The 15425-nt window shown below is 33.9% G+C and overlaps 1 protein-coding gene across 5 annotated transcripts in view; it reads right to left on the bottom strand.

Moving 5' to 3' along the window:
- LOC145662976 (uncharacterized) overlaps positions 1-15425 on the bottom strand; it is a gene marked incomplete at its 5' end in the record, with an annotated part of 292449 nt that overhangs the window by 255541 nt on the left and 21483 nt on the right. For 4 of the 5 annotated variants that reach the window (XM_081729066.1, XM_081729065.1, XM_081729064.1 and 1 more), the window contains 3 exon segments: positions 7429-7509; positions 10285-10368; positions 13278-13379. In XM_081729066.1, the coding sequence (XP_081585192.1) occupies positions 7429-7509; positions 10285-10368; positions 13278-13379 (267 nt within the window). 5 annotated transcript variants of the gene reach the window in all.

Genomic DNA, 15425 nt, shown 5'->3' on the forward strand with positions numbered 1-15425 from the left:
TTATTTCACTTATTTTTATTTATTTATTTATTTATTTATTTAAAACTTATAAAAATCATGGGAGTGAGATGAGGTGAGTAAGAAGGATAGGACACTCAAAACGAAAGTCTTCAATAATCGGAGCCGTTGAACGGGTACTATGAGGCTGAACATTGTCATGCTACAGGAGAACACCTATTGTCAGTAATCCACGCAATCCTGTTGCTTGGTTCAAGACGACAGTAGGTTTAAGATGATTTTGGACTTTTGAAGGAGATCGGAATACAAGGCACACTGACTGTGTGTCCCCAAGGCAGGTACTGCTCAGGAAAGGGTAAGATTAACTTTCCTGCAGATGGTTGTATTCGAAAGTTTGAGTTTGGGTGATGAAAATTGCAGTCATTTCATACTCGGTTTTCGTTTCCGGGATGTAATAGAGTACTCATCTTTCATTTTCAATAACAAGACTCTTCGGGAAATCATTATTTCCTCTTTTGAAGCGCCGCAAAGGCTCTTCATATACATTAATCCATCACTATTTCAACTCTCTGTCGGGTGTCGTGATACCATCTGGTAGATACTTTCCAAAACCGGAGCATATCGTAGATAATGTTATGGGATGAACCATGTCTTATGCCAATAATTGTCGCTACTTCATTCATAGTCACTCGACAGTCGTTTCATATCACAGCTTTAAGAACTTCTATCTTTTCTGGCGACACAATTCGACGTGCTTGACCCGGGCGAGGAGAGTCTTCAACAGATGTTACACCACTTAAGAACTTCCTACTCCACTCGCAGTGACAGACATGCGTCGCCAAACTGTACCTTCATTCTGTGATGAATCTTGAAAGGTTTCATACCTTCACCAAAGTCTCATGACAGAATGCCGCTCTGCTTTGGTACATGTTGATAGTGTGATGGCCATCTTAGAACTACTCCTGTGACGATGTTCATGTCCCTACACTCTTCTGCCTTCTACTGGAGAAGGAATACTGTTAGCAGCAATATTGCCTACCTTCATAACAGTAGTGTGTATAATAAAGTCTTGAGGTTTTCAATTGTCTAACTCTCGTATATGATTAAAAGAAAGGAATCTTGAAGTTAAATAGAGAATTAGGTACTTACCAGAAAACAATAAAAACATAATCGTACACACTGAAAAAAAAAATTAGTACATTATAGTGAGTCTTTCGCTAAAATACTTCATCGGATAGTGAAAACAGTAAATAGGGCAACCCAAGAACCAACGAAGGAAGAAATTAATCAAGAATGGTCATATAGACAATTGGTCTACTCACGAAGAGAAAATAGCAAGAAAACAATAGATCACATTCTAGAATTAATGGACCAAAGAAGAAATTTAAAGAATATAAGCAACAATGAGGCTAAAGAGCTGTATAAAAGAATAACAAATCAGATAAATGGGAAACACTGACAAATCGAAAGAGTGAATAAGATAAAATGTGAAGAAACGGAAAAGATTATAAACACGGCTCAGAAGAAGATTAAGAGGAACTTCAAACAAACTGAAAATAAAAAAAGAAAACTATACCTGGTATTGAACGACAAAAAAGAAGGTCTCTGACTGAAGCTAAAGATACTGAAGTTCACATACTAGTTCCTTAGTGATGTCTTGACCCAATTACGATCAGTCCTATAATAGTGGAACTATGGATCTTTAAAGTTCATTTTTTCACGTTTTCGGCACCTTATAACTACAAAATTATGCACTCCCGACCACAGGTCATTATGAACTTTCTTTTTTTATTTTCATGTGAGAAATCTATTCCCAAAATATTGTGACAAATTTTTGTAACACCCTGTACATATACGGACGTTTAAATGCCAAGTGGTGTAACTCCAAAAGGGAAATTTTTCAGGAGACAACTTTGAAGTTCCATATCTCATGAAAAACCCATATTTACTTTATGGTTGCAGTTAAAAACATAATTATGAAGTTCTTTTCTGATTTTGATAGTGCTTAACATATTTTCATGCGATTTATGTGAGATTTCAAAGATCTTTCCTGGAAAATTTGGGCCGCGGTGGCTCAGTGGTAGAGCGTTCACCTCTGGTGCTTGGGGTCCCGGTTTCGATCCCAGCCTCCGCCAAGTGAACTTTGTGGTGGACAAACACCGTGGGCGTGGGTTTTCTCGGGGTTCTCCCGTTTCCTCCCACTTTCTTCATTCCACCATTTCATTCATCACTCATCATCACCGTCTCCTTTAGCCTAACCTGCATAACCGTGGGACGTAAAATTCAAAGATTTCATTTCATTTTTTCTCCTGGAAAATTTCAATTTTGAAGTTACACGACGTCCAAGCGGACCATATATATGCATATCCTTTCCATGTTTTAAAGAGAGAAAACATACTGTAGTTGCGATATGATACCTTAATCATCATATGTAATATGTATGCATTCAGTAATATGTGTTTAGTTTTCTGTTAGAAATGCAAATATTGCGTTGCGCAGACGTAAACAGATACGAATTTATTTATGCCCCTGAATTTTTGTGTTTCGGGATAATAATAATAATAATAATAATAATAATAATAATAATAATAATAATAATAATAATAATAATAATAATAATAATAATAATAATAATAATAATAATAATAATAATAATAAATCAATTTATTATGCTAATCACAGAACTGGTTGATAAATGATTCGAATAACACCACTGGAAATGCCTCAGGTATAAATAAGATACCAGCAAAAACGGAAAGTTCAGGATGGGCTATGTAAATTAATTAACAACATGTATGAAGAAAGGAAGGTGTCACCAGACTTTCGTGAGAGCATGATAGTGATAATACAAAAATCTAAACGTGCTTAGAAGTAAGAGAATCATAAAAAAAGACGATAAGTTTGCTCGCCCATGCCTTACTGAAAGTCAAAATAGAAAAGATACTAGGAGAGAACTAGTTTGTTTTCAGAAAGAATACTAGAACGCGGGAAGTAAGAGGACTGATAGAGAAGGGAATTTCAGTAGGGAAGTCAACTTCCATAGTCTTCTAGTGGTGTTGACTTGGAGAAACCAATTGATCATCTAGAATGGAACAAAATGCTCAAGATTCTGACGGAATCAGAAACAAACTATAAAGAGCAAAAAATGGTATTGATTTGTTCAAAAAAATGCAACGATTGAAGTAAAAATGAAAATGAAATGAAATCTTTAAGTTTTACGTCCCACGGTTATGCCGGTTAGGCTAAAGGAGACGGTGATGATGAGAGATGAGTGAAATGGTGGAATGAAGAAAGTGGGAGGAAACGGGAGAACCCCGAGAAAACCCACGAGCACGGTGTTTGTCCACCACAATACGATTGAAGTAGAAGGGGAGAGAGGAGAAGCAACAATTCACGATACATACAGTCCAAAAATCACTTCTTCATGAATAGACAATACACACGGTATACTTGTGGATTATATCGCATTATTTGCAGACTCTGAGAATAAAATGAAAGCAGATCAAGGTAGTGTACAAGAGTTGCCTATCAGAAAATTCAACATGAAAATCATTAAGAGCAAAAAAAGCTTTACGAGATGAGCAATTAAAGAAATTTCAACAGAAATGAAAATAAAATGAAGGAAATCTATAATTTAGGGAGTACAATAGCAAGCCATAATAGGTGCAAACAAGATGTAAAATTTAAAATTGGTCAGGTAGAGAAGGGATTTGAAGAAAAGTCGGAAAAATCGACATAGAACTTAAGAAAAGGATAATGAAAACAATGCATGGAATGTGGCGCTGTAGGAATATAAGGCACGATTCTAGGTTAAGAAAAACGGAGAATGAAACACTTCAAATGTTGAAAATTAGATGAGTAGAAAAGGCACCAAGTGAAAATTGAAATGTCAGGAATAAAAGGACAGTATACTGAAGACTATTTCGAAAAGAAGAGATAATAGGATTGGACACCATGAGACGTGAAGGATCTCAATGGCATTATGGTTGACAAACACTGTATGTATGGGTTTTCTCGGGGTTCTCCCGTTTCCTACCACTTTTTTTCATTTCACCATTTTCTTCAGCATCACCATCATCACCGCCTCCTTTAACCTTCGAACACAATTATGGGACATTAAACTAAACTTTAAAAAAAAAAAAAGATATAGAACAGTCATGCTATTGGTTATGGAGCGAATGGCTGAAGGAAAATTAGCCAGAGGAACCAATTGAAATATTCGAACCAAATAATTCAAGATGTAAGGAACAAAACTTGAGGGGAAAGATATTGGGAGCAATGAAAACTCTGGCTTAGAACAGAGAAGAGTAGAAAGTTTCGTCAAATCAATCGAGAAATTGGCAATCCAAAAAGATTATGTTTCATACATATTTTTATTTATTATTTTATGTTTTATTATTATCATCTATTTATTTATTATTTCTTAATTGTAATATTTTTATTTTTCAATATTTTACCCATACATTATATATTTTTTATTTACTATTTTTTCATTACCCTATACTCCTACCGACATATTATTTTTATTTTCATCAACTAAAGTTCGTCTGCTTACTACCTAGTAACACTATCACCTGACCACGTGACCCTTCATTCCAACATGGCACCAACTTCTCGGCCTTCTGTCTGTTTTTTAACATTTCTCTCTCCTCCTTCCCCTCTTATCTGGTGAAGCGTTTTAGCAAAAGTGCTCAAATTATAAGTTTATTATGTTTTATCGATTTCCTGGTAAATAATTCATTGACAATGCTTTAATGCATATACTGTAAGTCTGTAATGTTGTTACAATTCGCTGCAGTGTTGTATAATACTGTTACATACAAAATACTACTGTCATGAACATTAGTCAATGCCCTTTTCAAAGTCGAGAATTAAACTAGCTAGTGCAGATTAGCATTAACAATCCACTGTTTTTATTGCAAAATTTGAAAAGAAAAGTTAAAAAATTAAGTACTTAATTAAGCCACTTCCAGCCAAGGAATTTTCAACATATAACAATAACAAAACGTATACGTTATTGTCCAATGTGCTTTGGAATTTAAAAAAAAACATATTTGTAATTTTTGTAAAACATATTTGTAGAGCTATTATCTTAAATATGCTTTTGTTTTTAGATATGATAATTTAACGAAAGTTCTTACTACTCCGAAAGTTCGATTTAACGGAAGTTCATATGTACAAAATTGTTTCCTTTATTTCAGCGCTTCATGTGACCTTTTACCAAGGGATGGAAGGTGCAGTAAAATAAAGTACGGTATGTGCAAAACTATGAGACAGTATAATGAACAATACTAGCAACTGAGGAAATTTAAAACACTATTTACAAAACCATTCGTCTAGCTGTGCACTATGTTCATGCAAGGTGCTTGTGCTAACATCGTCAGTATTCTGTGCTTTGTTAATTACGATCTCGTATCTCCTCTTATTGACAAACACGAAACATGCTTCATTTAATTAATCTAATCTTTGATTTAAAAAATTCACTTTTTATTCTCTTTATTCTATTATTATAGGTCTTAATAAGCAGCTTTCCTTTTGAGAGGCCTAAGACTGGATTGTTCCTTTTCGCTCCTCTGCTATGCTCTTTCAATCTAAACACTTATATTTCTTTTTGTGTAACTAATGTAAATATTAAGGGCCACCGTGGTCCAGTGGTTAGAGCGTTGGATTCATATCCGCATGGTCCTGGGTTCAATTCCCGGTCGGCGTCTCAATGCGCGGCTTCCACCCAGGGTCGTGAGGCAAACTGAGGAGTCATGTGAAAACCAGACGTGACGGCCACTAGGTCTAGCAAGCGCATGATGCGCCTGTTAGCGACAGGGCTTCGCAGCGCACTGAACACGTGCTCCCTGCTTAGCTTGCCGCGACGTAGTTCAACCGATCGCTAGTGGATGGCGCTGGAACAGGTTTAGGCCCACAAGATAAGATGAACATTTACGCCAAGTGTTTTTTTAATGTAAATATTATCTCGATTACAGGTAGCCTCGTAAACCTCGTTATGCTATGTAGCCTCAGTAAAATAGCTTTTATAATTAGTTAAATATTTTTTATTTGTACATTTCTGAAGGATTTACAAACTATTTAAACATTATATCAACACTATCTTTAACATCATTTAGTAGTTTTGTAGTTGTTAGGAAAACCTATCCAAATATTGTTATCATCGTCGTTTTTTTCTTTTCTTTTTTTTTACCAATTCTTTTATTGTAAATAAAACTTTCGACAATTTTTAACCAAGCACACAAACATCATCTTTACTGGATGCCGATAAGAAAGGTAAATATTCTTGAAGAAGCTGTACTATGTACTTGATGAAAAGTCGCCGAAGCATTGAAGATTCCTGCGAACTTAAATAATGTGGTAGAGGCACATGCTGTTGTCTCCAGGTTACCCCTGATTTGACTAAAGAGAAGACCTCCTACTCCTCTGATGAGGCAGCTGTCATCAATATCATTTGCTCATAGCTCTAAACGAAAGCAGAATATCTACATTATCAATTAAATGTGTAATTAGTTCTAATTCCTTCTAATGCTGTTCATTTTACACCGCTTCTCAACATATCGAACAACGATGGCATCTTCTAAAGGTTGTAAATTTTGCTGACAAAAAGTTGACCAAACCCATGAACTACAGTTGCAGGACAGTGTTCGGAGACTGTCTTCAAGATTGACTTAACATTTCAGGAAGTGACACTTGAATCATTTATATCATATTCTAGTAGATCAAGAGCTAGATAGATAAACAATTTTTCACCGAAATTTCTTGAATTGATTCATTTGACAACGGCTTAATGATACCAATATGTAGAATATTGATCTAAAATTGGTCAATGCTGTTAATGGATAGTGAACTATACGGAGCGAGAAAAGAATACATTTAGAAAAACTTCAGATTATTTAAGATTTATTCACGGAGAAGTTGTGAATCTAAAAAATGAAAATGTTTCATCAAGCCGCTTCCTTTTTCCATAAAAACAAATATAGCCCATATGATGTGCAGGTACTATTGTAGTCATCATATTAAGGTAAGTACAGACACTCGGCATGTTTATTTATCAGTAACTTGGACCGAAAAAATTTACGAATTGGAGTATAGTTTTCGGTGCCGTACAGAGAACTAGTTGAGTGAATGAGTTTCATATTTGATCTATTGATCTAGAGAAGTTATGCCATTTATTAAATTATAAGAATAGATGTGCTGCATATTTCAATGCATGGGTTATCTCGGAGTTCTCTCGTTTTCTCTCACTTTCTTCATTCTAGCATTTCTTTTATTATCATCACTGTCTCCTTTAGCCTTAGTACATAATCGTGGAACGTAAAAATTAGAAGTTTCATTCCATTTCGTTTTCCAGCTCTTAAAGCTGACGATTTGAAGGAAATAAACTGCAGTGGCAATCAAGCTTAACCTAACATTCGAACCAAATTTGATCAACTTAAACAAGTTTCACTGTACATGACATCATCTTACCCCCTCCAAAGTGACCACCACCTCCATGTCCCCCTCCTCCTGAAGGCCTATATCCACCTCCACCGCCTTTTCCATAACCTCCTGAAATTAAAAACATTTTTTTAAAATAAAAAAAAAGTGTTTCAGTTTTTCCAAATTTAATTGAACTTTTTCTCACTGCGACGTTATTCTTGGGAAAGATATAAACCCAGTGCTGACTCACAGAATGAGCACATGCCAAATTTAAAAAATAAAACAGTGCACAGATATATTACAAGCATAGAGTGGTGATATTTATAATGCTTGCAAATTTATACAGTGATGTTCAAAATCATAAAATATCATGTGAGACACCTAAGATGGAGTCGGCGATGTTGCTTACATGAAGATTACGAGATAACGGTATAATAAACTGATTCTTCTAGTTGCAGCAAATTCCTCCCCTTTTATTTTTTGAGAAATACAAATAAAAAATATTACTTAATTTTAGACATCTAATACGTATTTATTAAAATGCTTTAAATTAAATATTATACTTTTATAACAAAATTTCATCAAGGTTTTAAGCGTTCTAAACCCTTAAGTATGATATATGACTGCAACTATATTAAGATAATGCGAATATATTAGCAATAACAATATTAATATAAATATAACATAGACTTTACCTTTATATTGGGGACTTAGTAGAAAAGAATACATGTCCAGACTTGATCAGAAAAATAGAGCACAAAGTTAGTTGTTCCAAATAGAGAATATATGTTCTGTTTTAACAGTGGGTTCACGAATAATTAACTCTGCTTGCATGGAAAACGTGTGTAAGAATAGTGGTGTTTTAGGAGCTCTAGTTAAGGTGGGTCACCAGCCGGAAGTCAATACATATTTTAGCTCATCCCCTAAACTACTGCGCAATGAAACGTTACATATTATAAATATTTTACTATAAGATAGAGTTATGTTTCAGCTATAACACAAGATACTAATTCATTTGATTGCGTCTTCTGATAGCGAAAAAGGTAACAAATAGAAGAAAATATTTGATTTGTTTTACAATGAGCACACAAGATGACACTTGCTGTTAGATCTTATTAGAAGTGCTCAGTTTTAAAATATTTATTTGTATTTGTATTTTAAAGTAACAATCTTATTACAAAATATATATATTGTTTGATCATTTTTCGTGTTACGTTTCACATTTTATTTAAATATTACTTTACATTTAAGGAAATAGATTTTGAGAAGAAACTTGAGCAGAACACCATAATGATGCGTTGTTGCCAAATTTGTACATTTACTGTGGTAGTCACAGTAAGAAAATTCCTGGATTCTAGCGTTGCAGTTCGAACTTAGTTGTGAATTAGGTAAGGTCGAAAATTAATTTCTCCAGTAAGTATCAAGCAGAATTGTATGATTACTATCTGGCATCAGTAAACACTTGACACTATCTGGCAACGCCGCACTATTCAAGCAGCGTTTAGCATAGCACCGAGGGCACCTAGTGATTCACCTTAAGGAGCCTTTGGACAAAATATCATTTGGAGTATAAGAAATTGGAAAGAAAGTAAGTCAAAGCTGAATTTCAGAGATAAAAGGCAATGGGATTTACTTCTGATTGAATCATTTGAGGATTCTACAATTAAAATGAAACGTATTGAACAATCTTGTTTCAATTTATAATTTTTGTAAAGAGTACAGTATTGGGGGAAATATATTCTTGGAAACTTATTAGAACAGAAGGAATTTTTTGAAGAATATAATTACTAGATCTTAACTAAAGTATTCCAAAGATTATCACATTTGTCATGTCTCTTCGCACATATTTCTCATTCTAACGATGTGTTCCACCTATCTTACATGTTTCGATTATTACACATCATTTGAAAACGAATTGTGGAAATCCGTATTATGTAACTTGCTCCATATAAGGTTCTGAAGAAAGTGGCTCCAAAAGCAAAAGAGTGTCTTTGGATCGAATTTTGTGATAAACCAATCAAACCAAGATTACTATCACGCACTTCCTACTCTTTACTTCGTACTTACTTGGCCATTTCGTTGTGCCTTTTTCAACTACGTCTAGGTATTTAAAATATATTTATCACCTGTATAATATTGGTATTGATTACATTATTTCCCTCGGTGCCACAAATATGGGTTTGAAGGAGTTACATTAGAAGTACTAAAGTGCACAAGGTAGAAAATGCAAAGTTCTAAAGTGCAGAATTCCTAAGAAAGCATCTAGCTGCAAAATCCTGAAATGTAAATGTTAAATTGTATTGAACTCAGCATGCACAAGTCCTACAGTGCAGAAGGTGTAAAAATTATTAACATACAGAAGTCCAAAAAATCATTATCTGCGTAAGCTCTACAGTGCAGAAATTATTTTTAAAATCATGTAGCTCCATAAACCCTAAAATGTGGAAATTCTGACAATTATGTAGCTGCACAGATTCTAAACTGCAAAAGACATAAAATTTAAGATTGTGTTCACGTATTTAGGATTTCTCCACTTGGTAGGACTTACGAACATCGCCTGTTTTGACTTATCACCTGTATGACTTATCAAGTACTTTGTATTATCTACAGTAACTTTCAGACTGATTTAATTATTCTCCTTATGTTTGCTTATATTAAACTTTTATTTGGTTCTAATCTATATAACTCACATATAGGAACATAAATCATATCTAGGATTCAGTTTTCTTTAAAAGTGGCAGCTTGACCTTCATTTATTTCTACTTAGCAAGGGATTTATTTTGTATTTTCAGTATAGATTTACTTATTTAACGTATTATAAAAAGAAAATACCCAGTTTCAGTATTCAAATGGAAACAAATATACTATTTGTATACTTGAGAAAGATGATTGGTTGCAGCTTACCACCAAATCCGCCTCCCCCACCAAAAGTTCCGTGGCCAGCGCTACTGTATCCACCACCTTTACTATATCCTCCGCCACCTCCTCCTGAAATGATATGATCATTAATCCTTACTTTTCTTTTACAGTGAAGTAAATACAGAAAATATGACTTAAAGTGTATAATTCAAAATCTCGAAACCAGAACATAGTAATTTTCCCTTTAATAAAGTTAATTATTCTAATAAAGCATGAGGCAATGCTGTAAACAGTTCACGATTCGAACTTAACACGAATGAGTTTGTCTCAGCAGCATCATATCCGTATCCTTTCTTGGGATTTTACTGTTTATTTCCATTATCATCGATCCACCAATTCATTCATCACTAGGGCAACCAACTTTATGCTTTATACAGCTGTATATTATGGTTTATTTTTCCTTACATTATGCTTTTTCCTAAATCATGCCTTAATATGCTTTTCCTTGAATTACACTTCAGTTTTAAGCATTTCTATAGGAAATATATATGAAACTATTAATTTTTCCCACTAAAATTACATCAATAAATACTACATTTTGTGTAGTTTTCCTTAAGCGATGTTTCCAAGAAGAAACATGTAGCTGCATAGTAAACTTCTCATATTTAATGAATTCAAAACAAGGAGTACAAAGTAGATTACCACCTTGTACTTTGAAATGGTCAGTTAAGAATTCTCTTACTCTCTGAGATTGCATAAACTCTTGATTTTGACATCATCGAATAAGCACAACCAACCTTGCCTGCCTTTTAACACAAAGTGCGAAAACAAACAAACAAACAAACAAACAAACAAAAAATCATTCTGAGCGGAAGGTGCGAAGAGATTAGGAATTCGAATTTTCCATTGTTACGCGTAAAGGCAATTGGTAGTTGATTTCCATTGTTTGCGGCATTGATGATAGCCATTGTTGATCATTTTTTCTTTGGCACAAAATATATTTAAATATTTTTCTTTGATGTACACATATACAGGTTCTGGAATAAAAAGCATTAAGCATTATGCTTTATGCTTTATTTCTGTAAACTATGCTTTATTATGCTTATAAAATTAGCTAATTTGGATATTTAAAGTGGTCAAAATCACAGATATGGTACCAACCATAGGTGAAAAATTCCATTATGCTTTTACTGCTTTTTTATGCTTTATGGTAGTCCTATTCATCACAATTCAAGTGAATCATAACTCGTCCTTCTTATCCTGCAAAACCTAAACATGGGACGCAGATAAATGTTGTCTGTAATAAGGTTTATTGTAATTAGATTACCCAGTGATGCCAACCTAAAACATTATAAAATCCCATCTCAAGGGGCAAAAAAAATCCCATTTTGCCTCTGAAATTCCCACGATATACTAATTACAAGTATGATATGTAGTATAAAATTGAACTCTTGTGAGTGACTCACTTTGTACAATATGCAGTTAAATTACTTATTCATAAATTTCGATCTTTCTATCCTCATAAAATAGTTTATGAATAAATGTTTTCCTTAATCGAAAACAAGTAGGTTTGTTGTTAGAAATACAGTATCTATATCAGGATTTGTACCAACAGTTTCTCCTCATCATAATGATACTGAAAAAAATGTTTAACATTTTTTGTGAAAAACGTCTTGAAAGTTGATAGTTTCATGTTTCCTGTTTTATTTTATCATTTCATTCAATTATTATATTTTATTATTATTATTATTTCTTACATACTCAAGCACAACTTTTGTTTCTTACAGTTTAGACTTTTAGCATCGCATATGATTAACTCACTTCACAAATAGCTTCCGCATTACCATGTACTTTCCGTACAGCAAAGGAAAGACTTCGTGCAAGGAACTCGAATTTGACGTTCAACATTACTTTCGTGCTTATTGATGACTCATTATATTTACTTCCCACCCATAGAAAAATTCATTAACGTAGATTTCATATTTGTATGCATATATGAAAAATCCTATATACGTCGCAGTTTATCCCTTCCGAAAAATTATCGTAAAAAAATCCCACGAAATGGGATTTTTTCCACTGGTTGGCGTCACTGAGATTACCCTGTTTCCTGATGCTAAGGTCTTATATCTAATAATTTATCGTCGAAGAACATTTGAAATCTTTCAATAGGTTCAGAATTTGGATCAATCTTAATCGTTAAAAGTGTAAGTCACGAAAAATTGAATTTGATTTCATTGAGTTGTATTTTAATTCCGATATAAATACTACGTGTTGCTATAATTTTTTCTACATGCTTAACAATCAGTCTGCCAGATAACATTCCCAAAATCAGGTTATGTTCGGAATGTCAATATTAATTACATATAGACAGCGAAATAAATAACTTATTGATATCGTATTCCTGTCTAGATTGGCATAACTTTTCAGCTGTATGAAGTTTACAAGGGGAAAAATTTCGAAATGCATGAAAACGTTGATAAGAGATAACTTGACACCTGGACACATACCTGGATTTCAGCATACTTGCATTGAATATGATAGAAAAATGAAACATGATATCCAATTGAAGCAAATGATACTATACAGTGAAAAAAAAATATTAATCTTTGATAATTAAATTCAGTTTTTCGATGTTTGAATGTTGTCACAATCCTTTTTTTTTTTTTTTTTTTTTTTCTTGTTGGCTTCATATGAGACAGACATACAGTTGGATATGTAATCTGAATCACAGCAACAAGCCCAGGATTACGCGCACAGATATTTAAATGTATTATTCAGCTATCCGAAAACCTCTCTGAAGTTGTTATTTGTCATTGAATAATAGTTTCTATTTCAGTCAATAATAGTAAATAGTCGATTTAGATACATAAAACTTTAGTAGCGCAGATGGCATTTTGCATGTCATAGGAGTAAGATACAAGATAATTACAAAGACTTATGCAATTAAATCAGTTAATAATCTTATTTTACAATAAGATAATTTCTGATAAATAATACCTTACCTTACTATTTACATAGTGCAAATTTAAAAATGTTACCTCCAAACCCTCCACCGTGATATCCTCCGCCTCCTCCTCCTCCGGGTGCACCGTATGAATCGCTAATATGTCCACCTCCACCACCAAATTTATAACCTCCTCCTAAAAAGAAAAAAAATGGAATCTAATGAAATGAAATACTAGCTATAGAAAGGATTCCACTGTTAGCAAATATTTTAACCTGAAGATGGTGATAAATAAATGATAATCCAAGGGGAAAATATGAAAAATGTTCAAATAAATCTAGCAAAAAGTTTATACGGAGTAAGTAAAGTTTAATCTCTCATATCTAATCTTTGACTCCAGAGAATATAGAGGAACTACTGGAGCCGAATAGATATATTGATATAAAAGGTCAGTATATATACTGATCTTTGACTGTACATTAAACATAGTTCGAAATGCCTTTAAACAGAATGTAACAATCACGTGAACAAGACTAGGCCCTACAAAATGACAAATTGTTCAAGCTAAGCTGATTTTGAAGGACATTTTAGCACACCAAACATGTAAAGGGAGTTATAAACTTTGATCGACATTAGTTTTATGGTGTTTCCTTTTCATGGTTAATATGAATATGCCTATGCTGCAATAAATATTTAGCAAAATGTTCCAACTAGTGTTGTCTTCGCATTGTACATCTAGTCAGCAACAAAAACGTTTTTCTTTAAAAAAATATTATGATCAGTAGTTCCTCTTCCTGCAATAATTAGAATTTTTTTCCAAAAAGCAGAAAATACTACCGATATATTTGAAGGAAAATTAAGCCTTGTATTCTACATGCAGAACAAATCGCTCAGTGCGTAACGGTATATCTTAATAGTTGACAATCGGGCAGATAGTTGTCGCTAGCTGTGCTGCCTGCCTATCTGACGTCAAATGACATTACTAGCGTGGAGGCAATTTGCAGATTTAAAGCTATTGTGACGATTTAATTCCAATGATGGTAGCGTGCAGTCAATTTGCAGATTTATAACTATTGTGACGATTTAGTTGCAATAGTGGTAGCATGCAGTCAATTTGCAGATTTATAACTATTGTGACGATTTAATTCCAATCATGGTAGCGTGTAGTCAATTTGCAGATTTATAACTATTGTGACGATTTAATTGCAATGATGGTAGCGTGCAGTCAATTTGCAGATTTATAACTATTGTGACGATTTAATTGCAATGATGGTAGCGTGCAGTCAATTTGCAAATTTAAAACTACTGTCAATTTAATTGCGACTTAAAAACTACATTATTTTAATATTCTTTTTCTCAAAATATAAAGGTTGTCGGAGAGAAGCTGGGACAGTTTTTTTGGCTTGTCAACATTGTTTATGGTTTCGGCACTATTTCGTCAGCTAATTCGGCATCCTGGCAAGTTGCCATATATTCGTAAATCACGTTAGTGAATAGCTTTCGCATCCTGGACAAAGACCGTCCGTGATTAAGCCGAAAACCAAAAATGTCATGAAATGTGAACAGCACTAGTAAACCTACATGCTATGCAGGAATGGTTTGAGAGACATAGTGCGAGCTTCTGGCAACTTAAAAACCATGAAACTTCCCAAATATTAAACCCATTAGTACTTGTGTGTCGCCGTTGAATGGCATATCCAACCTCTCGAGACACCCTTCACCTCTATTTCGGCATTACATAGCTCAGTTGGCCATACCAGCGTATGATTAACGACAAATTACAACATCCTTCCACGTAGGATCGCCTCAGTCTCCTACGGAAGGCTAAGAAGTGATCTAAATGCTATTCGATAGGTGGTTATAATTCAGAGACGACCGATATATCTATCTACCTAGATAGATAAATAGATATACAGAGTGTCTGATAAGCAACCATTAATTTCCCTATTTATGAACGAATTTTTATAAAACTAGTATATTTAGAGAGACAATGTTTGAGGTTTCGTTTTTTCATTTCTTTGCAGTTTGAGTTGGAATGTTATTGTATTAAGCGTGAAGACTGGGCCAAAATAGCAGTTTGATACGAGGTCTGGTCACAGGTGCCAATCCTGAAGTCTGAGGGAGCACAGATCCCCTTAGAATGGGATACATATATGTGCTTTCATGTATGACAACGAAGCACACGTATCTGAACGATCCCCTTCCCCCCAATAAAAATTTATACAAAAATTGGCGCCATTGA

This window comes from Thermobia domestica, chromosome 10, assembly GCF_964235325.1.
Source record: "Thermobia domestica chromosome 10, izTheDome1.hap1.1, whole genome shotgun sequence".
Lineage (NCBI taxonomy): Eukaryota > Metazoa > Arthropoda > Insecta > Zygentoma > Lepismatidae > Thermobia > Thermobia domestica.